The 25,562-nt window shown below is 38.6% G+C and overlaps 1 protein-coding gene across 1 annotated transcript in view; it reads right to left on the bottom strand.

Moving 5' to 3' along the window:
* Positions 1-5,525: 5,525 nt before the first annotated feature.
* The window catches only part of LOC124257131 (neurogenic locus notch homolog protein 1-like), a 103,722-nt gene continuing 83,685 nt past the window's right edge, over positions 5,526-25,562 (bottom strand). The window contains exons 17-33 of the mRNA XM_046691121.1: positions 21,873-22,004; positions 21,411-21,542; positions 21,159-21,269; positions 20,796-20,927; positions 20,491-20,607; positions 19,801-19,911; positions 16,840-16,971; positions 14,629-14,760; positions 14,234-14,350; positions 12,174-12,305; positions 11,779-11,895; positions 10,240-10,356; positions 9,859-9,969; positions 8,889-9,005; positions 8,065-8,196; positions 6,789-6,908; positions 5,526-6,321 (exon numbers count right to left, since the gene is read on the bottom strand). Coding sequence (XP_046547077.1) covers positions 6,119-6,321; positions 6,789-6,908; positions 8,065-8,196; positions 8,889-9,005; positions 9,859-9,969; positions 10,240-10,356; positions 11,779-11,895; positions 12,174-12,305; positions 14,234-14,350; positions 14,629-14,760; positions 16,840-16,971; positions 19,801-19,911; positions 20,491-20,607; positions 20,796-20,927; positions 21,159-21,269; positions 21,411-21,542; positions 21,873-22,004 — 2,165 coding nt within the window. The 3' untranslated portion in view covers positions 5,526-6,118. The remainder of the gene's footprint in view (positions 6,322-6,788; positions 6,909-8,064; positions 8,197-8,888; positions 9,006-9,858; positions 9,970-10,239; positions 10,357-11,778; positions 11,896-12,173; positions 12,306-14,233; positions 14,351-14,628; positions 14,761-16,839; positions 16,972-19,800; positions 19,912-20,490; positions 20,608-20,795; positions 20,928-21,158; positions 21,270-21,410; positions 21,543-21,872; positions 22,005-25,562) is intronic.

Here is a 25,562-nt window from a genome sequence, read left to right as displayed (position 1 = left end):
TGCCATAATAGACACAGCAAGCCACTGTTGATGTTACAGTGCTTTGTTCTTTATGTTCCTTTGTATCAAGTTACTTGTTTCTGATTAGTTTGTGACCCGTGCAGATTCCGGTTAGCATTGGTCTTCAGTAACTCAGGTTTGTCGTAAAAGGCGACTAACGGGATCGGGTGGTCAGGCTCGTTAACTTAGTTGACACCTGTCATCATATCCCAGTTGCGTAGATCGATGCTTGTGCTGTTGATCACTGGATTGTCTGGTCCAGACTCGATTATGTACAGATCGCCACCATATAGCTGGGATATTGCTGTGTGCGGCGTTATATTAACCGATCATATCCTATTGTATTGGATGGAGAAAACTCTGGATCTGCGGATCGCCTGCCACTGGTCAGGATGTCCGTGTGACTGGAATTCTGAATATGTAAGAGTTTCGATTGCTTGGTATGATACAGAAGTATCATACAATATGGTCGTCCGATAAGCATAAGGGGCAATGGGGTAGACTGGTGGTGTAAGCGTCTCCTCGTCACGCTATGACACGTCACAGTGAGCGAGAGAGTATGGTATTACGCCGCTTTTAGCAATATTCAAGCAATATCACTACGGGGACACCAGAAATGGGCTTCACACATTGTACCCATGTGGAAAATCGAACCCGGGTCCTCGGCGTGACGAGCGAACGCTTTAACCACTGGGTTTCCACTCTGGAATATTGCTAAAAGCGGCGTAAAACCATACACTTACTCTGTGTCCCTTCTCTACTGCTATCATTACGGGCGTACGTCTATTCTGGTCTCTACTGTTCATAGCAATTATCTTTCTTAATACGATATATTTCACTATCTCAAATTGCCCCCAAGACATGCTGCGTAGATGATGCTGTTGACTCCATTGTTCACTTATGGCAAGTCTCAGGTTTTATTCACAATACTCCAAATTATTGCCAAAGTCAGCTGACATCATCGCGACTAACCATGCTGCCGTCTTCCTTTGATATCAATACCGGCATGTGGAACAATGTCCTTCTTCTCAACATGTCGACCAAAAAGGACGCTGCATGGAGACCTCTGGAGCCATCATTACAAGTTAATGGCATATTTGTTCCTTTAGAAACGGGGCGGTTGGGTAGCCTAGAGGTTAAAGCGTTCGCTCGTCAGGCCGAAGACCCTGGTTTGATTCCCCACATGATAAATCAAGAAAATACACCTGTTGGAAAAAACTCCATTACAACCAGCCGAACATGATTTCTTTATTGTATCTGAAGACATATTTCATATAACTTTGGATTCAGATATTTTGCCAGGCTATAAAAGTAATCACTCACAAACAACATTAAACATTTCAAACACGTTAAACCAGGAAAGGGTACGTGGTTATTGGAAGTTTAATAATTCCTTGCTGTTAAACCTTGAATATGGAAATTTAGTCAGAACTGTTTTAAATGATACTGTTAAAGAATACCCAGCAGAAATAATTGAGATGACTTTAAAAACATTAAACATATTAATCTTAATAATTAATTTCTAGAAACTTTATTGAAAATTTAAAAATTCGAGGAAAGACTATCTTCTTCAACTTACATAAAAAACAAAATCCAAAAATACAGAACTGAAACTAAAAAAACATAAAAAGTTTCAAAACATAGTTGAACAACTTCTTAGTAAATTATCAAAGCATAAGAAAGATGTGGAAGAAATTAAAAACGAAGACATGAAAGGAATAGAAATCCGAAACCGAATTCTTTGGTACGGAGGAGAAAAAAACCGTTTAAATATTTCTGCCATCTGGAAAATAGAAATTTCTGAAAAAAATAAATCAATAAATTGATAACTAATCATAACAAAGAAATTACAGACTGTATATCATTACTTAATGAATTACAGTTATTGTATAAAAATCTCTATGCTGCTCAGGAACAGTTTAAGGAGGAAGACTGCTTGAATGATTTCAAAACTCATCTTCGAGGAAATTAGCAATGTTGTTTACAAGATCAAGAATGATAATCCCCAGGGATTGATGGATATCCTACTGATTGCTTTAAAAATTGGAAAGAAATAAAAGTATGCATTTATAATGTATTAACTGAGAATAAAATGTCTTCAAACATGAAAAGGGGTCAGCACCTGTAATCAAAACCCAATGGGGACAGAACATTACTTATGTCATAAAATACAATTATCAGTATTGCACTTAGATCAAAAGCTACTTCAGATGAACTTATTTACTGTAATAAAACTGATTTTAAACCAGGTAGAACTATTAGTGAAAATAGAATACTGCTATATGACAAAGTTTTCAGCAAAGAAACAAAACATTTCTGTTTTTAATTTTAACTCTGTTTGATTTTGGAAAAACGTTTGACACTGTTTCTAAAGATTTTATCAACCTAGTTTTACATAAATTTGAATTTGGCCCTAAAAATGATAAGATCGATAAATGTATTGACTTTTGAAACAACATCTTGTGAAATCTTTCTGAATTTTTTGCTAATAATCGAGGATGTAAACAGGGTGACCCACTCTCCTCATACCTTTTTCTTTTTGTAGTTGAGATTCTTGGTTGTATGATAAGAAACAATGAAAACATCAAAGGTATGGTAATGAATATAATGAAAATAGCAAAGGTATTGTCTTCAATGGTAATGAATATAAACTGGATCAATACGTTGATGATACATTAAACAAGTAGTTCTTGGTGGAACTGAGGAGAGTTTGTATTGACACAATTAATACATTTTATAAAATGTCAAATTTGAAACCAATTTAGATAAATTAAAAGCAATCTGGATTGGATCAAAAACTAAATCTACTGATAAAATATATAATGATCTGAAAATTGAATGGGTAAGCGGCGAATTATATGTATTTGGTATTACATTTACACTAGATCTTGAAGAATTATGGGAATCAACACCAGAAAGAGACTGGAAGAAATTAATAGACTATTAGCAGCTTTGTGAAAACACATTATTGGTAAAATAACAGTTATAAAAAACATGGCAATCTCCAAACTAGTGCATATTTTCAATTCTTTGCCCAAAACACCAGAAGAATTTGTAGAATTTATTTGCAATGATAAAAAATGATAAAATGAAGAGGAGTGTAATAAAAATATATGTACAGAAGGAGGATTGAAAAGATGATACAAACAGATTTATTGATGCTTTGAAATTATCCACTTTAAGACCTTATTTATTTAATCTATGCAATATACCTTTTAAAGATATATTTAATTTTGGAGCAAATTCTGAAACTTTGTTCAGATTGAAAATCCTTTTTGGCATGGTTTGCTAAAAGAAAGAAATCTGTTTCACAAACAGCATTAGATTGACCCAAATAACATCAATGATATCCTATCCCAACCACTCAGCTTAAATCACAATTTGAAAAACTCTATACACTCCATAAAGAATTGGGCAGAGGAAGGGATTATGAGTATTAGGGATATATGTGATGCAAATGGACTACTATCAATATCAGTAGAATCTTTAAAAGAAAAACATTGTATGAAAGGTACGTTTATAAATTTTTCATATTTACTAAACACATTATCTGAATCTTGGAAACATACTTTAAAGCACTGCCGCTCTATTCCAGTCAGGAATTTGAATATCAACTAATGTCGGCTAAATTTAGTAAAAGCATCAAAAGGCCGCTGGACTTTTTATGATATAGAGGATACCAAATGTCCTTCAGTGTAATACCATTTTTATTAAACGAGTTAATGATTTGGTATCAAACGAGCGAAAGCGAGTTTGATACTAAATCTTTCATGAGTTTAATAAAAATGGTATTTCACGGAAGCGAGTTTAGTATTGTGTTTATTACTCTCCATCACAAATTGATAGAGACTGCTTACAGTGTGATGATTTTCAGCTTTCCTGGAGTCAAGCAAGGTCTAATACCATTGTGACAGAGGTATCAATATTGTGACGCCATAACTGTAAACCAGTATGACGTCATATGTCTACCGGTATTACACTAGTGTAATATTGCCGTTAATATATTACACTGCAGTATCTTACGCGGACTGGTAATAAAAGCTTATTTGGAATGATAAACATCCAAACATCTGTAATAGATGTCATCACTTATTGACAACTGACTGTAATTGCAAAAATATATTTACGATATATAGAAAAGGATTACAAGATATATATATTTCTACAAGGCATTATTTATAGAAACGGGGAATTGCTCAAAATGAAAAAAAGTTGATAACAGTTTGTGTTGCTTTTGCAGCGATGTAAACTAGAGTTTGTGTCACATGTACTGGGAATGTCAGAAGACACAAACCCTTTGGAAAAACCTACACATTTGGCTTAATTTATATCCTCATCCATTGATATTATCAAAACTCATGGTTTGGTTTGGTACTCTACATCAAAATAGATTACTAAATCACATCATCATTGCTGCGAAGAGGCATTTTTACATATGCAGAATAAAAAATATGCTTCCAAATCTAACTTTATGTATAAAAACTCGAAAAGAAATATTTTTGTGGAAAATCATATATCAACAAAAAATGATAAAGTAAACAATTTCAATCACAGATGAGCCTTATCTTCCCAGTTCTTAGATGACATCATCTGTACGTTTAATGATTCATGCGTCTATATGAATATATTAACATATTGATATCTTACCTGTACATTATGTATCTTTAGTACTATAAGTCGCATGTATCACGGCTTTGTATATCTGTAATATTGTAATCTTGGGAACCAATAAAAATAATAGTAATAATAAAAATAACGCCAAACGGACATACTTGTGCCACCACTTTTATTCATGTCAGCAAGTAAGTTCATGTATTTAGGAAATCACATTTAGCCGAAATCTTCTTAACAAACTTTAAAATACCCGCCATGAAGGTTGTCATGGAAACTACATGAAGTAAAGACATTAAAATACACAGATCATCAGAAGTGTGATACAAACCGCACAAACAATTGACTTTCCGATACATAGTCTACAAGGACAACCCTGTACACTGTCTTCACAGGGGTTTCGCAAATTGCATGATAAAAAGGAGGTGCAGTGGAAACTTCCGTTTTAAAGTTGGAGTTCTGAGTACATATTAACGCGGAAACCGTCTTTATAAAGAGTTCCACATCTATTTACAGAAATCACTAATCTGTCACTGGACCCACCTTAACCCAGATCATTATGTGCTAACAGCAGGCTTCCACAAACACAGGTCATTAATTTGTCAAAGGATCTACATTAGGATCATACTTCCACAAACACAGGTCATTAATTTGTCAAAGGATCTACATTAGGATCATACTTCCACAAACACAGGTCATTAATTTGTCAAAGGATCTACATTAGGATCATACTTCCACAAACACAGGTCATTAATTTGTCAAAGGATCTACATTAGCATCATACTTCCACAAACACAGGTCATTAATTTGTCAAAGGATCTACATTAGAATCATACTTCCACAAACACAGGTCATTAATTTGTCAAAGGATCTACATTAGGATCATACTTCCATTAGAATCATAACAAACACAGGTCATTAATTTGTCAAAGGATCTACATTAGGATCATACTTCCACAAACACAGGTCATTAATGTGTCAAAGGATCTACATTAGAATCATACTTCCAAATATACAGATCGTTAAGTTGTCAAAGGAAGTACCTTAACATCATACTTCTACAAACACAGATCATTAAGTTGTAAAAGAAAATACCCTAACTTCTTACATCCGAATACACAGATCATTAAGTTGTCGAAGGATCTACCTTGACATCATACTTCCACAAGCACAGATCGTTAAGCTGTCAAAGGAACTACCTTAACATCTTACTTCTGAATACACCGATCATTAAGTTGTGAATGGAACTACTCTTACATCATACTTCCACGAACATAGGTCATTAAGTGGTCAAAGGATCTACATTAACATCACACTTCCAGACACACAGATCCTAAGGTTGTCAAACGACCTACCTTAACATCATACTTCCAAATTTACCGATCATTAAGTTGTCAAAGGAACTACCTTAACATCATACTTCCACAAAAATAGGTCATTTAGTTGTCAAAGGATCTACCTTAACATCATACTTCCAAATACACAGATCATTAAGATGTCATAGTATCTATCTTAACATCATACTACCAAATACACACATCACCATGGTTGTCACAGAAAGCATTGTAACATCAGGGGCGACACTTGGATTGTTTCCTGGTTTACTTGGATTGTTTCCTGGTTTACTGGGATTGTTTCCTGGTTTACTGGGAATGTTTCCTGGTTTACTTGGATTGTTTCCTGGTTTACTGGGATTGTTTCCTGTTTTTTCTGAAACACAAAACGATCAGCAATGAATTCTGTCAGTGTGGGAGTGATATTTGCATTATCTCATCTAAACATTGTAAACGCGCGCACATTTAGTTTGTTTTCACGAATCTTTTGTTGCACGTATCTTTGATCATTATTTATCTGTTCACAGCACACGTATTTTATCATACATTTCAATTATAAATGATGTATAGAGATTACAGGATTCTGGTAGACTTCCTCGCTGGTCAGACCAGTTACAACTGACTCCACGAATTGGGAAGAGTCAGTATTTAAAGAGTGTCTGTCAGCACGTTCCTCTACCACCTAAGGGGCGGTGGGGTAGCCTAATGGTTAAAGCGTTCGCCAGCCAACCCGAAGGCCCGGGTTCGATTCCCCAAATGGGTACAATGTGTTAAGCCCATTTCTGGTGTTCCCCGCCGCTCACTCACTCACTCACTCACTCTAGTATCTAACTGCACACTTACCCCCAACAGAGCAGGTGTCCCCATTGTAGCCGTCAGAACACTGACAGTAGTGATAGTTAGTGCATATGTTGCATTCGCCATGTCCGCTGCACGTATCCCCTGATGCTGCACAAACTGGGGCTATAATGACATGATAAGTAATTGAAACATGAATATTAAAACTACCAAAACAATAACAACAGAAGAAGTTTGTAGCGCAGTAGTAGTAATAGTAGTAGTAGAAGCAGTAGTAGTAGTCGTAGTCGTAGTAATCGTAGTCGTTGTATAGTAGTAGTGGTAGTAATAATCGTAGTCGTAGTAGTAGTAGTCGTCGTAATTGTAATTGTAGTAGTAGTCGTCGTAGTAATCGTAGTCGTAGTAGTAGTAGTAGTAGTAGTAGTAGAAGAAGTAGTAGTAGTCGTCGTCGTAGTAATCGTAGTCGTAGTAGTAGTAGTCGTCCTCGTAGTAGTCGTAGTAGTAGAAGTAGTAGTAGAATAAGTAGTAGTAGTCGTCGTCGTAGTAATCGTAGTCGTAGTCGTAGTAGTAGTAGTAGAAAAAGTAGTAGTAGCACTCGTCGTCGTAGTACTCGTCGTCGTCGTAGTAGTAGTAATAGTAATAGTAGTAGTAGTAGTAGTAGTAGTAGAAGAAGTAGTCGTCGTCGTAGTAATCGTAGTCGTAGTAGTAGTAGAAGTAATAGTAGTAGTCGTCCTCGTAGTAGTCGTAGTCGTAGTAGTAGAAGTAGTAGAATAAGTAGTTGTAGTAGTCGTCGTAGTAATCGTAGTCGTAGTAGTAGAAGTAGTAGTAATAGTAATAGTAGGAGTAGGAGTAGGAGTAGTAGTAGAAGTAGTAGTAGTAGTCGTTGTCGTAGTAATCGTAGTCGTAGTAGTAGTAGTAGTAGTAGTAGTAGAAGTAGTAGTAGTAGTCTTCGTCGTCGTAGTCATCGTCGTAGTATAGTGGTTGATAGCATGAGTATCTATCTGGACAAGTAGGTCACGGTGGCATATATCAGCCAATCAGATATTCTGACCACTCAATCCTGTTAGTCGCCTATTACGGTTGATGAAGATCAATCCTAACCCGGAAGTAGTAGCAGTACTACCAGCATCAGTAGTGAGAGAGGTAGTAGTAGTAATGATACATTATCAGGTAGGTTTAAGGGCGTATTAACAAAGCCACGTTTTCCTTATGTAACCAAATGAAATGAACACTACAAGAATGTTTTAGAAACAATAAGTCGTTTAACAGAGAGTATCCAACGATACTGAAGTGCATATGTGTGCGTGTGAGCGTATCTTACCTATGTTACATGTTTTCCCACTGTATCCATTCTTGCAGGCACAATAATTTTCCGGTTCCAAGGCTTCCCAGACTTCGCAGACTCCGTTAGCGCCGCATTCGCTGCCCCCAATAGTGCACACGGGTTTTGTTGCTGGAACACACACAACCAAATACCACTGACACACTTACACAAATAACAAAATCAAGAGCTGCAACACACAGATACAAGTGTATCTGTTACGCAGACTGTTCCAGATATCGAAGCAAAATCATTTAATGTTTAAGAACAACAAGATCAGCCTCTCTCAGCAGAAAAAACCCATTCCTCCGGATATGGCATAACATCATGATAAAAAATTAACAAGTTTGTCAAATCAGCGTGTATGACGCATTCTACTATGGTACCGAAGAACTCTGAAGATACTGAATGGGAAATAAGATTAGCATCCAGGGTCCCGATCCAAAAAGCATTCGTAACGTTACGACCTGTGGTAACGCTACAGTTTACCATAGGCTTATGAACGTCATAGCTTTACGAACGCTTTGCGGATCTGGACGCAGAACCTTTTCCATCAATACTTCAAAGGTAAACACCATTTTCACAGAAAGACTTGCGTACTAATTCAGCAATCTATCGATAGTTCAACTTCAAAACTCTGAAGCACAGTTGCTATTGTAGTTTGTTAAGATTTCATTCGACACACAGTACGAGGATTATTTCGCCACTATTTCGAAGAAGTTTTACGCTTCAAAATGGAAGTTGTCATGTCGATTTCCCAAAGCCAAGGCGGTTACTCATGACAATGACATGTATATACAAAAGAAAATGACAGACAGTCTCACCGACGGTGCATCTGTCTCCCGCGTAGCCGTTGCTACATTTGCATACGTAGTTTCGTAGTACTTCCGTGCATAACCCATTGGGGCCGCAATCTGTCCCACCAACAATGCAGAACGGGGCTGTAAAAAGGAAAACACTTACGAACTGTGTCTCTCAAACAAAACACCCTTGTCTCTACATAGCTGTTCAACCATATATTGGTTTGCACTCAGCAATATGGCGGCGGTCTGTAAATATTCAAGTGATCAACAGCATGAGCATCGATCTACGCAACTGGGATACGATGACATGTGTCAACCAAGTCAGCGAGCCTGACCACCCCATCCTGTTAGTCGCCTCTTACGACAAGCAACCATATATGCGAAACTGTACCTTCTATGTTGTATGAGCAAAACGTGGATTTGTTTGTTTCAGCCTTTTGTAAACCACTTTCAACAACATTGCCGTGAATAAAGTGGTGAATAAAAATATATAGCATAAGACACATATTTCTGTGTTTATTTTCCTAATCTATGCTATTCAACAAGGCAACATTATATGAATTAAGGACATAAAGATTATCCCATTGGTGGTAGCTTTTATGGAAAAAACGAAATGCCTGAATATTGCTGAAAGCGGCGTAAAACTACACTCACTCACTGATTGATAACATTATCAAGCATACGATAAAAGTTTGGGCTTATCCTTAAAGATGCTGTGCCTGAGTGAGTGAGCGAAGTTAGTTTTACGCCACACTCAGCATTATTCCAGCTATATGGCGGTGGTCTGTAAATAATCGAGTCTGGACCAGACAATCCAGTGATCAACAGCATGAGCATCGATCTACGCAATTGGGATACAATAACATGTGTCAACCAAGCCAGCGAGCCTGACCACCCAATCCCGTTAGTCGCCTTTTACGACAAGCATGGGTTACTGAAGGCATATTCTAACCAGGATCTTCACGGGTTGCTGTGCTTGAAGTCTCTTTACCTATTGTACACCTTGGTCCTGTGTAGCCGTTATTGCAGACACAGTAACTTCCTCTTCTAGAACAATAACCATTGTCGCCACACGTGCTTCCTCCAGGTGTGCAGAAGGGCGCTGCAGAGATAGCATAGAAAATTACAGTCACGAACCATTTTATTTTCGGACTGGGGAGATTTTATGCACGATTGGTGCCTGTTTGGCGTTATCAATTTATTTCGTACATTTCTATTTTTAAAAATTATCGTTAGTTTATTATTATTTGCACAATATTTTTCAGAAGTTTGATTTAAGTCTCACTTCTTCGGTGTTTTTCTCGTGATTTCAATTATTTAGTCCAAATTTTTAAGTTTTGACTATTTTTTGTTATGAAATGTTTCTTCTTACGTGAGGTACATTTTGGGCCAGTATATCCATTCCTGCAAGAACAGACGTACTTCCTTCCCGATGTTTCACAATCGCCATTGTCCCCACACTCATTTCCCTGAGCCGTGCAGATCGGGGCTGTGAAAAATAACAATATCCATAACCTTGAAGAAAAAACTCCAGGACAACTATACAGCTACAGTTTCAACAACAAATATTGACTTTACCTTAACCAATGAATTTCATAAATGATAACATAAAACAATGATAACAGAAAATGATAACAACGTTCACCAATGGTAACACGTAACATTGCTAACATAAAACAATGAAAGTATACAACATTGGTAGTATGAAACAATCATAGCACCAATGGTAAATACTACACAATGACAACAATAGTAATTAAAAGAGATGACAGCATAAAGTTCTTGAAAGGAATTTAAAACTTGGACGAACATGAATGGACAGCAATTTCTTTAATTCTTTATACGACTTTTTAAAGCTAATTCTTTCCCCTTCATCGTGTGAATGTTTTTCAGAATTCGACTGTGACAGATTCAAGAAGTTCATAAGTACAATGACAAAACGGCCTGCTACTTGTTGCCACTTATTTGGCCAACTGTATTGCCCCTTGCAGGCCATTATAATATATCTATTGGTCTTCTGTGTTTAATTAGCGATTTCACAATTAAGTTCTGTAAAAACCTAGTTTTAGGATGACCTTTATGTTTCAAGGTAGAATTCTTCTCGTAATATTGTGGGAACGTCTCACTCTCTCATATCGTGACAGATCTTAATACATGACTTTGTCAGCTATACATTAAATCTGTTAGTAAATATTGGTTCTCACGCGAGTGTGTTTTGGGATGATTAATATCCTGCGTTAGGATTAAACATTGCATTTAGCGATCCTTGGCGACCCTGACATAGGGGCCCATCATCAGCAGTTTGAGTGTTTGTACCCTGTTTCACAGGTTTCTGATTACATGGTGTGTATTACAAATTACAATTGTATGGTATGCACAACCATAAAGATTGACAGAAGTTGGTTGGTTGGTATGTTGTTGAACGCCGCACTCAGCAATATTCCAGCTATATGTCGACGGTCTGTAAATAATCGAGTCTGGACCAGACAATCCAGTGGTGAGTATCATGAGTATTCATCTACGCAACTGGGATACGATGACATGTGTCAACCAAGTCAGCGAATCTGACCACCCGACCCGTTAGTTGCCTCTTACGACAAGTATGGCTTGCTGAAAACCAATTCTAACCCGGATCGTCACGGGTCACTAGACAGATATAATAGCCCAAAGAGATTAATCGACTGTCTTCGACATTGTCGAATCAAGAATAACACCCTTCGGTTGTGTGTGACGCTACTGCCCACGACACGTGCAAACTACAGGGTGTTTAGTTTCACAGACATAACCGATTTTGAATATTTCATTTGTCTTCTACCCTTACCTTGTTCTAAAACTAGGTATTAACTTTTATTCATCACGAAGCATTGTTTTATCATTATCAGTGTTGCCAGTTCGATGGAAAACATCTCACCTTTCGCACACGTTTGGCCAGTGTATCCATTGAGGCATCGACAGAAATGTCTGGAGCTGGAAGTATCGCAATCTCCGTTAAAGCCACACTGGTTTCCGAGAGCAGTGCAGATGGGAGCTGTAAGAAAACACAAGTTGTACCCCGCAACCTAGAGGAAAGGTTATTAGAAGCAATTGATGCGAGAGTGATAAGTGAGATGAGAAACAAAATGCAATGTCTCCTGGTAAAAAATTGGTTTCACCTTTTCCCCACTCTAAATGTGACAAGCATAGATGTTGTTACCCTAATTACCGCTGTGAGGGAATTGTTATTATTCCCTTTTGAGTCCAAAGATTCATTTCGAAAATAATTGTCGTTTAAATATGAGACCCTTTGTAATTGTGCCGCAGTCTTACCAACGTTGCATCTGTCTCCTGTATAGCCGTTCCTGCAGTCACATGAGTATGAATAACGTCCATAGTAACTGCGTCTGCGCGTGCAGTTCCCGTTGGCGCCGCAATCGCTTCCTCCAATGGTGCAGAAAGGCGCTGTACAAACATAACGAATTTTGTGATCACGTATGTATGTATGTATGTATGTATGTATGTATGTATGTATGTATGTATGTATGTATGTATGTATGTATGTATGTATGTATGTATGTATGTATGTATGTATGTATGTATGTATGTATGTATGTATGTATGTATGTATGTATGTATATGTGTGTGTGTGTGTGTGTGCGCGTGTGTGTGCGTTTTATTATATTCATAAAACAAACTTGCTCAAATGCTGGAGGAAGATGGTGGAAGAGGTGTATTCATATCAACTCATATTCCTGATGTATTTTCGCTATTATTTGCCGATGATGTATCAACTGTATCCGACACTGCTTTACAGCTCCAAAAGAAAATTAATATTGTTGAAAAATTCTGTGCAGATGCAGGAATGAAAGTTAATCTGAACAAAACAAAAATTATTGTTTTTAGAAATGGTGGTCCTCTTCGTTCTTATGAGAAATGGTTTTTAAATGGTGAACAAATAGAAGTTGTGAATAGGTACAGATATCTTGGGATTGTGTTCACCCCTAAATTGTCATGGACTAAAGCCAAATCCTGTTTAGCAGCTCAAGCAAGCAAAGCTATATTCTCCATCTATAATTACCAGAAACATTTTGGATGTATTAATCACAAGGACATTTTTAAGATATTTGACTCCATGATTACACCTATTCTGTGTTATGGATCAGAGATTTGGGGAACCACTTATTGCAGACATATTGAAACTGTACATTTTAAGTTCTGTAAGACCTTTCTCAAAGTCAGCAAGTATACCAACAATAGCATGATGCTTGGAGAGTGTGGCAGACTCTCACTGCAATACCACTATACCTCTAGATCAATAATGTACTGGTGCAGACTGTTGCAGCTACAACACCATAGACTTCCTTATCAGGCCTACCAAATGCTCAAATCTCTCGATGATAATAATAAATCTACTTGGGCTTCACATATAAGACAAATCCTTTTTCAGTATGGTTTTGGGTTTGTATGGATCTCACAAGAAATTGGCTGCATTAAAACATTTATATCCACCTTCAAGCAGCGATTTTATGACTGCTTCCTTCAAAATTGGCGTTCCTCACTTGACTCTTCATCTAAATGTAAATATTATTCACAATTTAAATCTTTACTTAATGTCGAACACTACTTGTCATGTGATCTCCTCCCATATCAAAGGAAAGTTATGGCTATGTTCCGCTGTAACAACTTTAGATTAGCAGTGGAAACCAGCCGCCACACAAATACACCCTATGATCAACGTCTCTGCCTTTACTGCCACTCTGTTGGTTTAAACTATGTTGAAGATGAGCTCCATGTTCTACTCATCTGTGGTAAATATTCTGAAATAAGAAATAAGTGTTTCACAACCCACCAGACCCACCCTCAAACAATTGAAACTTTTGTGCGTTTAATTACTCGCAAAGACATAAATTATCTAAAATCATTAACTACATTCCTCTCCACCGTATTAAAACTAAGACATAAATCCACTACTACTATCAATTGACCCTGTACTCCAATTGTCATCCTATATCCAGCATGTATGTATTCTTTATAATTGCACTATGTTGTATTATGGGCCAAGGGCCTACATTACTGAAATAAAATGTCTGTCTGTCTGTCTGTCTGTCTGTCTGTCTGTCTGTCTGTCTGTCTGTCTATAATAGCCCAAAGAGATTAATCGACTGTCTTCGACATTGTCGAATCAAGAATAACACCCTTCGGTTGTGTGTAGCTACTGCCCACAACACGTGCAAACTACAGGGTGTTTAGTTTCGCAGACATAACCGATTTTGAATATTTCATTTGTCTTCTACCCTTACCTTGTTCTAAAACTAGGTATTAACTTTTATTCATCACGAAGCATTGTTTTATCATTATCAGTGTTGCCAGTTCGATGGAAAACATCTCACCTTTCGCACACGTTTGGCCAGTGTATCCATTGCGGCATCGACAGAAATGTCTGGAGCTGGAAGTATCGCAATCTCCGTTAAAACCACACTGGTTTCCGAGAGCAGTGCAGATGGGAGCTGTAAGAAAACACAAGTTGTACCCCGCAACCTAGAGGAAAGGTTATTAGAGGCAATTGATGCGAGAGTGATAAGTGAGATGAGAAACAAAATGCAATGTCTCCTGGTAAAAAATTGGTTTCACCTTTTCCCCACTCTAAATGTGACAAGCATAGATGTTGTTACCCTAATTACCGCTGTGAGGGAATTGTTATTATTCCCTTTTGAGTCCAAAGATTCATTTCGAAAATAATTGTCGTTTAAATATGAGACCCTTTGTAATTGTGCCGCAGTCTTACCAACGTTGCATCTGTTTCCTGTATAGCCGTTCCTGCAGTCACATAAGTATGAATAACGTCCATAGTAACTGCGTCTGCGCGTGCAGTTCCCATTGGCGCCGCAATCGCTTCCTCCAATGGTGCAGAAAGGCGCTGTACAAACATAACGAATTTTGTGATCACGTATGTATGTATGTATGTATGTATGTATGTATGTATGTATGTATGTATGTATGTATGTATGTATGTATGTATGTATGTATGTATGTATGTATGTATGTACGTACGTACGTTGGCGCCGCAATCGCTTCCTCCAATGGTGCAGAAAGGCGCTGTACAAACATAACGAATTTTGTGATCACGTATGTATGTATGTATGTATGTATGTATGTATGTATGTATGTATGTATGTATGTATGTATGTATGTATGTATGTATGTATGTATGTATGTATGTATGTATGTATGTATGTATGTATGTATGTATGTATGTATGTATGTATGTATGTATGTATGTATGTATGTACGTACGTTGGCGCCGCAATCGCTTCCTCCAATGGTGCAGAAAGGCGCTGTACAAACATAACGAATTTTGTGATCACGTATGTATGTATGTATGTATGTATGTATGTATGTATGTATGTATGTATGTATGTATGTATGTATGTATGTATGTATGTATGTATGTATGTATGTATGTATGTAGGTACGTACGTACGTACGTACGTATGTATGTATATGTGTGTGTGTGTGTGTGCGCGTGTGTGTGCGTTTTATTATATTCATAAAACAAACTTGCTCAAATGCTGGAGGAAGATGGTGGAAGAGGTGTATTCATATCAACTCATATTCCTGATGTATTTTCGCTATTATTTGCCGATGATGTATCAACTGTATCCGACACTGCTTTACAGCTCCAAAAGAAAATTAATATTGTTGAAAAATTCTGTGCAGATGCAGGAATGAAAGTTAATCTGAACAAAACAAAAATTATTGTTTTTAGAAATGGTGGTCCTCTTCGTTCTTATGAGAAATGGTTTTTAAATGGTGAACAAATAGAAGTTGTGAATAGGTACAGATATCTTGGGATTGTGTTCACCCCTAAATTGTCATGGACTAAAGCCAAATCCTGTTTAGCAGCTCAAGCAAGCAAAGCTATATTCTCCATCTATAATTACCAGAAACATTTTGGATGTATTAATCACAAGGACATTTTAAGATATTTGACTCCATGATTACACCTATTCTGTGTTATGGATCAGAGATTTGGGGAACCACTTATTGCAGACATATTGAAACTGTACATTTTAAGTTCTGTAAGACCTTTCTCAAAGTCAGCAAGTATACCAACAATAGCATGGTGCTTGGAGAGTGTGGCAGACTCTCACTGCAATACCACTATACCTCTAGATCAATAATGTACTGGTGCAGACTGTTGCAGCTACAACACCATAGACTTCCTTATCAGGCCTACCAAATGCTCAAATCTCTCGATGATAATAATAAATCTACTTGGGCTTCACATATAAGACAAATCCTTTTTCAGTATGGTTTTGGGTTTGTATGGATCTCACAAGAAATTGGCTGCATTAAAACATTTATATCCACCTTCAAGCAGCGATTTTATGACTGCTTCCTTCAAAATTGGCGTTCCTCACTTGACTCTTCATCTAAATGTAAATATTATTCACAATTTAAATCTTTACTTAATGTCGAACACTACTTGTCATGTGATCTCCTCCCATATCAAAGGAAAGTTATGGCTATGTTCCGCTGTAACAACTTTAGATTAGCAGTGGAAACCAGCCGCCACACAAATACACCCTATGATCAACGTCTCTGCCTTTACTGCCACTCTGTTGGTTTAAACTATGTTGAAGATGAGCTCCATGTTCTACTCATCTGTGGTAAATATTCTGAAATAAGAAATAAGTGTTTCACAACCCACCAGACCCACCCTCAAACAATTGAAACCTTTGTGCGTTTAATTACTCGCAAAGACATAAATTATCTAAAATCATTAACTACATTCCTCTCCACCGTATTAAAAGTAAGACATAAATCCACTACTACTATCAATTGACCCTGTACTCCAATTGTCATCCTATAAATGTTGTTACCCTAATTACCGCTGTGAGGGAATTGTTATTATTCCCTTTTGAGTCCAAAGATTCATTTCGAAAATAATTGTCGTTTAAATATGAGACCCTTTGTAATTGTGCCGCAGTCTTACCAACGTTGCATCTGTCTCCTGTATAGCCGTTCCTGCAGTCACATGAGTATGAATAACGTCCGAAGCTAATGCGTCTGCGCGTGCAGTTCCCGTTGGCGCCGCAATCGCTTCCTCCAATGGTGCAGAAAGGCGCTGTAACAAACACAAGGAATCACAGTTTGTTTTATTTCAAAGACACCCATCACTCTCAGCCTAGACACTATAATATATTGAGACATCTGTGTGTCATAAAAATTAGATTGCAACTGTGGTGATAACCATATGACCTCTTCGAGATCCTGCCTAGTGTGGCACAGAGAATCCAATATACTGAAAATATAGCATGAGCAAAATATCTCGTTCCAAGAAGCTGAGAAGAAAGTTGCAAGTCTGACTGGAATCACTTCATCAGTATCACCCTACTCTGCTGTAATATCCTTCTGTGCTATCCGTATATTTCCTCTGTTGACTGCCAGACTGACCTTACATGGGTAACGTCTGTTCAACCGTTTCCTACACTAAAACAGACAAGCTGATACATCTTCAAACCAAAAGTTAAAACTTCACACCCACTGACACCTGAGCCGATACCAAAAGGTAGATTTCACTCTATATGTCCACCTGACACCAACAGGTATACTCAAAATGCTTCCTCGCGTTCAGGTGATATTTTAGTAGTAGAAGCACCATGAACTCACAAAACGTGCATCAATGGTACTGCATAGGACTTAAGAATAATTTAAATGAAGTACAGGTATTGATTCAAGATTTTAAACAGTACGCGTTTTGTCTCCAATAACCTACCGAAAGAGGACTGATAAATTTGACATCCGTCTGTATAGTTCCTACCACTCTTTTTCGCCTTCTGGTTTTAAAGCAAGAGGAGGCACTTCTAGCCTGGCGAGGAAGGGCATCCCCCATGGCCCTGTTCCCCTTAACACCTCCCTACAAATCGTTGCTGTCCGCATGACTCAGCATGAGGGTTTACACTATGTTCACTCAATATTCCTCCTAACTCAGCTGCCCGAATATCAGATTTTCAGAACTTGTATGATAAACTTCCGAAGCCCTGCATAATCACGGACGACTTAAACGGCCATAATCTCCTGTGGGAGAGTTCTGATACGAATAATAAGGGAAATGTCCTTGAAGATTTTCTCTCAAAAAATATTCTTTCATCTTCAGCGATGGATCAAACACGTATCATTGGAACATGCTCTGCACTTGATCTGTCACACACGGATTCTAATATTCTGAATGAGATTGAATGGTCGGTCCACGATGACCTTAGTGGAAATAACCATTTCCCAACAATGTTTACTCCTACCAATACCGCGGATGAATCACCTCAACAAGGTGGAATTTTACTAATGCCAACTTGGCATTATTCCAAATCCTCTGCTCTGAAATACTTAAATATGACAATTTCACGGAACTATTTTCAGACCTCTTAAATATCACTGGAGATAGAAAATACATGTATATGACTAAAACAGAAAAATACTCCGACAACATTGTACCGTGCATAACTTGAATGGAGTCAAAATGTCAAATGCCAGGGCAAGACAAACCTTTAAACAAACTAAACGTCAGTCATGAAGGACATCAATGTTCCGTACAACCATGTCCAAGGTAGGGAACATGATTAAAACGATTAAGGGCAAAGAATCAAAATCTGGTGTTCGTCATCTCTATTAACCAATATATCTACAATTGCAAACAAACTTGGCGAAACATTGGCAAATATTCCTCATCATCAAATTACAACCAGAAATACTAAACCCAAAAAGAAAAGATACCAGTAAATTTTTAACTCTGATAACTGGTGAGGATTACAATATAACGTTTTCTCTGCATGAACTGCAGACTGCCCTAGGGTAGGCTTACGAGACAGAAGCTGATGATACTCATTATCAGACTGCCCTCCATCATTTGTACAGATCATTAATTCGTTCTAAACAATATTATGGCTCAATTGTCTGTCCATAATCAAGGCCTTAGGCTCTGTCTCGAAGCTTTTAGGGCCACTCTGGTAGAGAGCATATATGCGGAGGCTAACAGACCTCCCATTGAACAACGCCACATTAAACATTATCTGCAGTATATCTCTAAATTACATTCAAATTAGCCAATTCCAGCCTACATTGTGTTTTCAACCTTCTGTATGAAAACGTCTTCCTCATCTGCCAAGGATGGCTCCACCCACCTAATGGAATCTGAATTAAAAACTAAAAATGATCTTAATATCATATCACCTTAGCAACTTTTGTCTTCCCCACCCTGGCAGATGGTGAACCAAGAGATGGATCTTACTTTCACCAAACTCAATACATCCAAACTAAATCCTTTGGTGTTCTACCAGGAATACAACCAGTTACGTCCTAAGTATTACATCCATTTTTACAGACGAATCCAAGGATGATGGCAAAGTTTCCTGTCCCACAGTCAAGAATCCCTGACAATAGTTCCATTTTGCAGCTGTGACCAATGCTATCCTCACGGCTTTGACCTATATTAAACAGCAAAACCATTCCAAAAACTTCATCATTGTATCAGGTTCATTGTCTTCCCTGAGGGCACTTCAGAATGTCTTTTCGAATCACCCTATCATTCTGGACATTTTAGATGCGATAAAATCTGACTGGCCAATATTTAGTTTCCTCTGCTGGTCACCGCGCAGGTAAAGGTAACACAAACCGAAGTTAAAACACTTGAATTGATGAGGATCTCTTAACTTGTGTTGGCAAAGTCAATCATGCTGAGATGAAGGTGCTTTTCTTGCGATATACATATAAATGATAAAACAGGGATCGCATCAGCATCGATAAATCTGAAACTAGTTTCCCGCACGAGCAGGAAACACATATGGGGAATATTGCTATCCAACTCACGTCAATCATGTTGAGAGTAGGTCAGCTTTCATATAAATGATAAAACAGATGAGACATGTCAGTTTGAAATATGTTGCCTTATCTGTCTCACGTGTAGTGCACTTGGGACCCGTGTATCCGTTCTTGCAGGTACAGGAATATGTTGATGTGTCACAGTCTCCATTGACTCCACATTCACCTCCACCAGCAGTGCAGAAGGGGGCTGACAAAGGAAAAAACAAAACAAAAATAATAAAATGCCCGCACAAGCCGTAGGATATGTTCATTCAAACAAGAGGAATTCCTGATTGGATGTTAAGCGCGACGCACAGACCATTATCTTCAAGTCAGTAGCCTGATTCACTCTCTCACACCGATGTAGTCGAATAGTTGGCCTTACCAATGTTGCATTTGTCTCCTGTATAAGCGTTTCTGTACACTCATGAATATTAAGAAAATCTGTAATAATTTTTATACATGATTTCTTAATTATGCCGTTGAATTATGATTCCCTCTGTAATTGTGCTGTAGTCTTACCAATGTTGCACCTGTCTCCTGTATACCTATTAAATTTGTTTAGATATGCTATATTCTGAATAGTCGGATCAAGATTACAGTTTCTGTATCTTGATTATTTCTTCTCGTAATATCATTCAAGGAAGATATCGGTAGTACACGGGGGTGAGGGAGTGGGGGTGGGGGTGCGCTGTATCTGTATTGCTAGTTACTTGGCAGATAAACAAAATGGTAAAATGGTCTAGTGAGACATATCAAATTCAATATTTGGCCTTATTTGCCTCACCTGTAGTGCATATGCGACCTGTGTATCCGTTCTTGCAGGAACAGTAATACCTTGGTCCCGATGTGTTACAGTCTCCATTGATGCCACATTCACCTTCTCCAGCAGTGCAGATTGGGGCTGACAAAAATAAAAAAATAATAATATGGCCGCACAAACCAGGAGATATTTTCATTGATCAGAACCTATGAGAAAAGAACGGGACTCCGTTAACGATTGGATGTGAAGCGCGACGCAGAGAACATTCTTTTCAGGCCTGTAGCCTGAGTCACTCTCTCACACTGATGTAGTCGAAAAGTTGGTCTTACCAATGTTGCACCTGCCTCCTGTATACCCGTTTTTGCAGACACATGAGTATGAAGAGTCTCCATAGTAACTGCTGCTCTGTGTGCAATCCCCGTTGGTACCGCAATCGTTTCCTCCAATGGTACAGAAAGGGGCTGAAACAAACACAACGAATTACATTAAGATGACAGTTTCTGTACCTTCAGAATTACATTAAGATGACAGTTTCTGTACCTTCAGTATTTTCTCTAGCAATATCATTCAAGGGAGATATAGGGAGTACATGGGGGTATTGTGTTATGTCTGAATTTGCTAGTAACTAAGTAGATAGACAAAATCGTTTATTGAGACATTTCAGATTAAACATTTGGCCTTATCTGCCTCACGTGTAGTACACTTGGGACCCGTGTATCCGTTCTTGCAGGTACAGGAATATGTTGATGTGTCACAGTCTCCATTGACTCCACATTCACCTCCACCAGCAGTGCAGAAGGGGGCTGACAAAAGAAAAAACAAAACAAAAATAATAAAATGCCCGCACAAGCCGTAGGATATGTTCATTCAAACAAGACCATTATCTTCAAGTCAGTAGCCTGATTCACTCTCTCACACTGATGTAGTCGAAAAGTTGGTCTTACCAATGTTGCACCTGCCTCCTGTATACCCGTTTTTGCAGACACATGAGTATGAAGAGTCTCCATAGTAACTGCTGCTCTGTGTGCAATCCCCGTTGGTACCGCAATCGTTTCCTCCAATGATACAGAAAGGGGCTGAAACAAACACAACGAATTACATTCAATTACATTTGCACATGCATCCCTTAAGAGCCACAGTCAACCTGTACACTGGAGAAGAGAGACTATGACATGCATTGACCACGTCAGCAAGCTTGACCACCCGATCCCGTTAGTTGCCTGGTACATCATGCATGGGTTGCTTAAGATGTATTCTAGTTGGCCTTACCAATGTTGCATTTGTCTCCTGTATAAGCATTTCTGTACACTCATGAATATTAAGTAAATCTGTAATAATTTTTATACATGATTTCTTAATTATGGCGTTGAATTATGATTCCCTTTGTAATTGTGCTGTAGTCTTACCAACGTTGCATTTGTTTCCTGTATACCCGTTTTTGCAGACACATGAGTATGAAGAGCTTCCATAGTAACTGCGACTTCGTGTGCAGTTTCCGTTAGCACCGCAATCGTTTCCTCCAATGGTGCAGAAAGGCGCTGAAACATATGCAACGAATTTAATTCAGTTACATTTGCAAAGACATCCTGTAAGAGGCACAGTCAATCTGGACACTCTCACTTATTCTGCTAAGTGTGTTAAAATGTAATTTGTTTCTTTTTTTTTAAAGCCACACTCAACAACATACCAACTGTGTGACGGCTGTTTGTAAGCCATCGAGTCTGGACCAGACATTCCAGTGACATCATGAGCATCGCTCCACGTAACTGAGATACGATGATATGGATCGTGTAAGAGTCACAATAAATATGGGCACGGTAATTTATTCTTTGAAAGTTACATTCAATTACATTTGCACATGCATCCTGTAAGTGTCACAGTCAACCCGTACACTGGAGAAGACAGACACTATGACATGCATTGACCACGTCAGCAAGCCTGACCACCCGATCCCGTTAGACGCCTCTTACGACAAGCATGGGTTACTGAGGGTTCCAGCCACAAATGTGACTCAGACTGAAACAATTTAGCTAGGAGGAGCACACAACTGGTCCCCACGTGTTCTCTGAATGCTTTACCCTTAATATTTAGGGCACTATTTCACTTCTCTAAAACGAAATACTGCATTTATCTCAATAATACTAACTATCAGCCCTCAGGAAGCTATCATACATGTATTTTATTCATAAAAGATAAAAATAAAAAATACGTATATAGATTACAATATAAATTAAAAAGTACTAACGAATTAATGCAACGTTGCATTTTCAAGCGAATCCCATGAGTTATGCCCGTTGGAGCGCTCTTTACGAATATCATATTGATCTCTGTTTCTCTGTTTTTAAGCTTGTTGCCTCGAAATTTCAGTTATCGATTTCAGGTTAGTCGTAAGGGATAAGTCTTTTATTGCATCAATAGGAAGCTAAAGTGAGTGCATATGCCCCAATATGTATAATATAGGCCAAAAGGTTGTCGAAAATGTGTGAAATTGTGCCTTTAAGTAGATGCTGGGCCATTGAATATGATCCCATAGTCATGTTAATGAATATATCATTATAAGTAGCCTTACCAACGTCGCATCTGTTCCCAGTGAAACCGTTCATGCAGACACATGACAGTGGAGGGTAGCTGCTACTCCGTGTGCAGTTTCCATTGGACCCACAATCGTTTCCTCCAACAACGCAAAACGGGGCTGAAAAAGACTTATTGCATTGAATCTACACACAATAACATAGTCAATTTCCGCCTTGCCGTTCATTTCTAAATATGATGCTTGCTAAATTGTAAATCGCAACCAGCGTTTATCATTCAAGTTGGATACATCTGACCCCCACTATGGCCAATATTGTAGCTCAATTCTTCTCACCTGTTCTACACTTTGGGCCAGTGTACTCGTTCTTGCATCTGCAGAAATATTCTTTGGAGGATGTGTCACAGTCACCATTGTCGCCACACTCGTTTCCCTTAGCAGTGCAGATTGGGGCTGTGAAGATAAAATTAACCGTTGTAATCCTCTCCGACCAGTTCATAAAACTAACAGTTGGTAATCTGTGCCCAACATTTGATAAGAAAACAAACTATCACACTGTCTCCCTGTCTCCCAATCATCCTGGACATATTAGAACTGTACAACGACCTTTCTACTGGCCAATATGACATCATCCTCTGCTGGTTGCCGGGTCACGTCGGCATAGCAGGTAACACTAAGGCCGATGCTGCAGCAAAAGCAGCTCTCGAAAAGCCCCTATCTGCACTGCTAATCCCGTACAGTGACTTCAAACCCACTATCAAAAGCTATACTCGGGACCTGATGCAAAAAAGGTGGGACACTCAAGTAGGAAGAAACAAACTCCATGAATTGAAGCCAACAATCGGTTATACCTACTTGGGTTGTCAGTCAAGACGCGATGAGGTAATTTTACGACGATGTCGATGTCGTATTAGCCACAGTCGATTTACACATGACTATCTGCTGAAATCGGATGGGGATGGACCCTCCATGTGTGTCTCTTGCGATGAGGTGTTCACCGTCAAGCATATTCTGCTTGAATGCGTGGACTTATCGGCTGCAAGGGACTCACATTTTGATGCAACAAACCTAAAAGATCTGTTCTCACGCGTGAGCGCCCATCTGATACTGAACTACCTGAGGGAAGTTGATCTGTATCATAAATTGTTACTGTTAAATGTAACAACCATAAATTGTAACTATGAAATGTAACAAACCGCCTGCCTTTAAATTTGATACTATGACTTTTTCTGCTTTTGAATGACAATGTAATCAATAAATGTCTTTGAAATAAAACTCATACCGAGTATGTACTTACAATGTTTACTAATGCAAACTTGTTCTCGTCACTATATGGCTGGAATAATGCCGATGTGACGTAAAGCCCAACTCAACCCTCAACCCTCACCACTCCCCCCACCAGCCACATACAGTGGTTCACACTAATATCACTCTCTCCCCCCATCAAGTAGTTCACACTTATATCACTCTCTCATCCTGTCCAGTGGTTCACACTAATATCACTCTCTCCTCCCCATCCAGTAGTTTACACTAATATCATCTCACATCCTGTCCAGTGGTTCACACTAATATCACTCTCTCCCATCCAGTGGTTTACACTAATATCACTCACACCTAATATCACTCTCTCTCCCCCCATCCAGTGGTTCACACTAATATCACCTCTCATCCTGTCCAGTGATTCACACTAATATCATCTCTCACCCTCATCCTGTTCAGTTCACACTTATATCACTCTCTCCAGTGGTTTACACTAATATCACCCTCCATCCTGTTCAGTGATTCACACTAATATCTCTCTCCCCATCCAGTGGTTCACACTAATATCACCCTCTCATCCTGTTCAGTGATTCACACAAATATCTCTCTCCCCATCCAGTGGTTTACACTAATATCACCCTCTCATCCTGTTCAGTAGATTCACACAAATATCTCTCTCCCCCATCACAGTGGTTTACACTTATATCACTCTCTCATCCTGTTCAGTGATTCACACAAATATCTCTCTCTCCCCATCCAGTGGTTTACACAATATCACCCTCTCATCCTGTTCACTATCCTCATCCTGTTCCAGTGGTTTTACACTAATATCACCCTCTCATCCTGTTCAGTGATTCACTCTCTCTCCCCATCCAGTAGTTTACACTAATATATCTCACTTCCCCATCCAGTGGTTTACACTAATATCCTCTCACCCTGTTCAGTTGTTCACACTGATACCACTCTCTCTCCCATACAATAATTCACACTAATAATACCCTCTCATCCTGTTCAGTGATTCACACAAATATCTCTCTCCCCCCATCCAGTGGTTTACACTAATATCACTCTCTCATCCTGTTCAGTGATTCACACAAATATCTCTCTCCCCCCATCCAGTGGTTTACACTAATATCACTCTCTCATCCTGTTCAGTGGTTCACACAAATATCTCTCTCCCTCCCCATCCAGTGGTTCACACTAATATCACTCGCCCCCGATCCAGTAGTTCACATTAATATCACTCTCCCCCTACCCAGTAGTTCACACTAAGGTTATCTCCCATTTGACAGACACCCAATTGACA

The sequence above is a fragment of the Haliotis rubra genome, unplaced genomic scaffold (assembly GCF_003918875.1).
Source record: "Haliotis rubra isolate DU_JTF1 unplaced genomic scaffold, ASM391887v1 Scf65, whole genome shotgun sequence".
NCBI lineage: Eukaryota > Metazoa > Mollusca > Gastropoda > Lepetellida > Haliotidae > Haliotis > Haliotis rubra.
The sequence above is the reverse complement of the archived record's forward strand: the minus strand, read 5'-3'. Positions and strand labels throughout refer to the sequence as shown.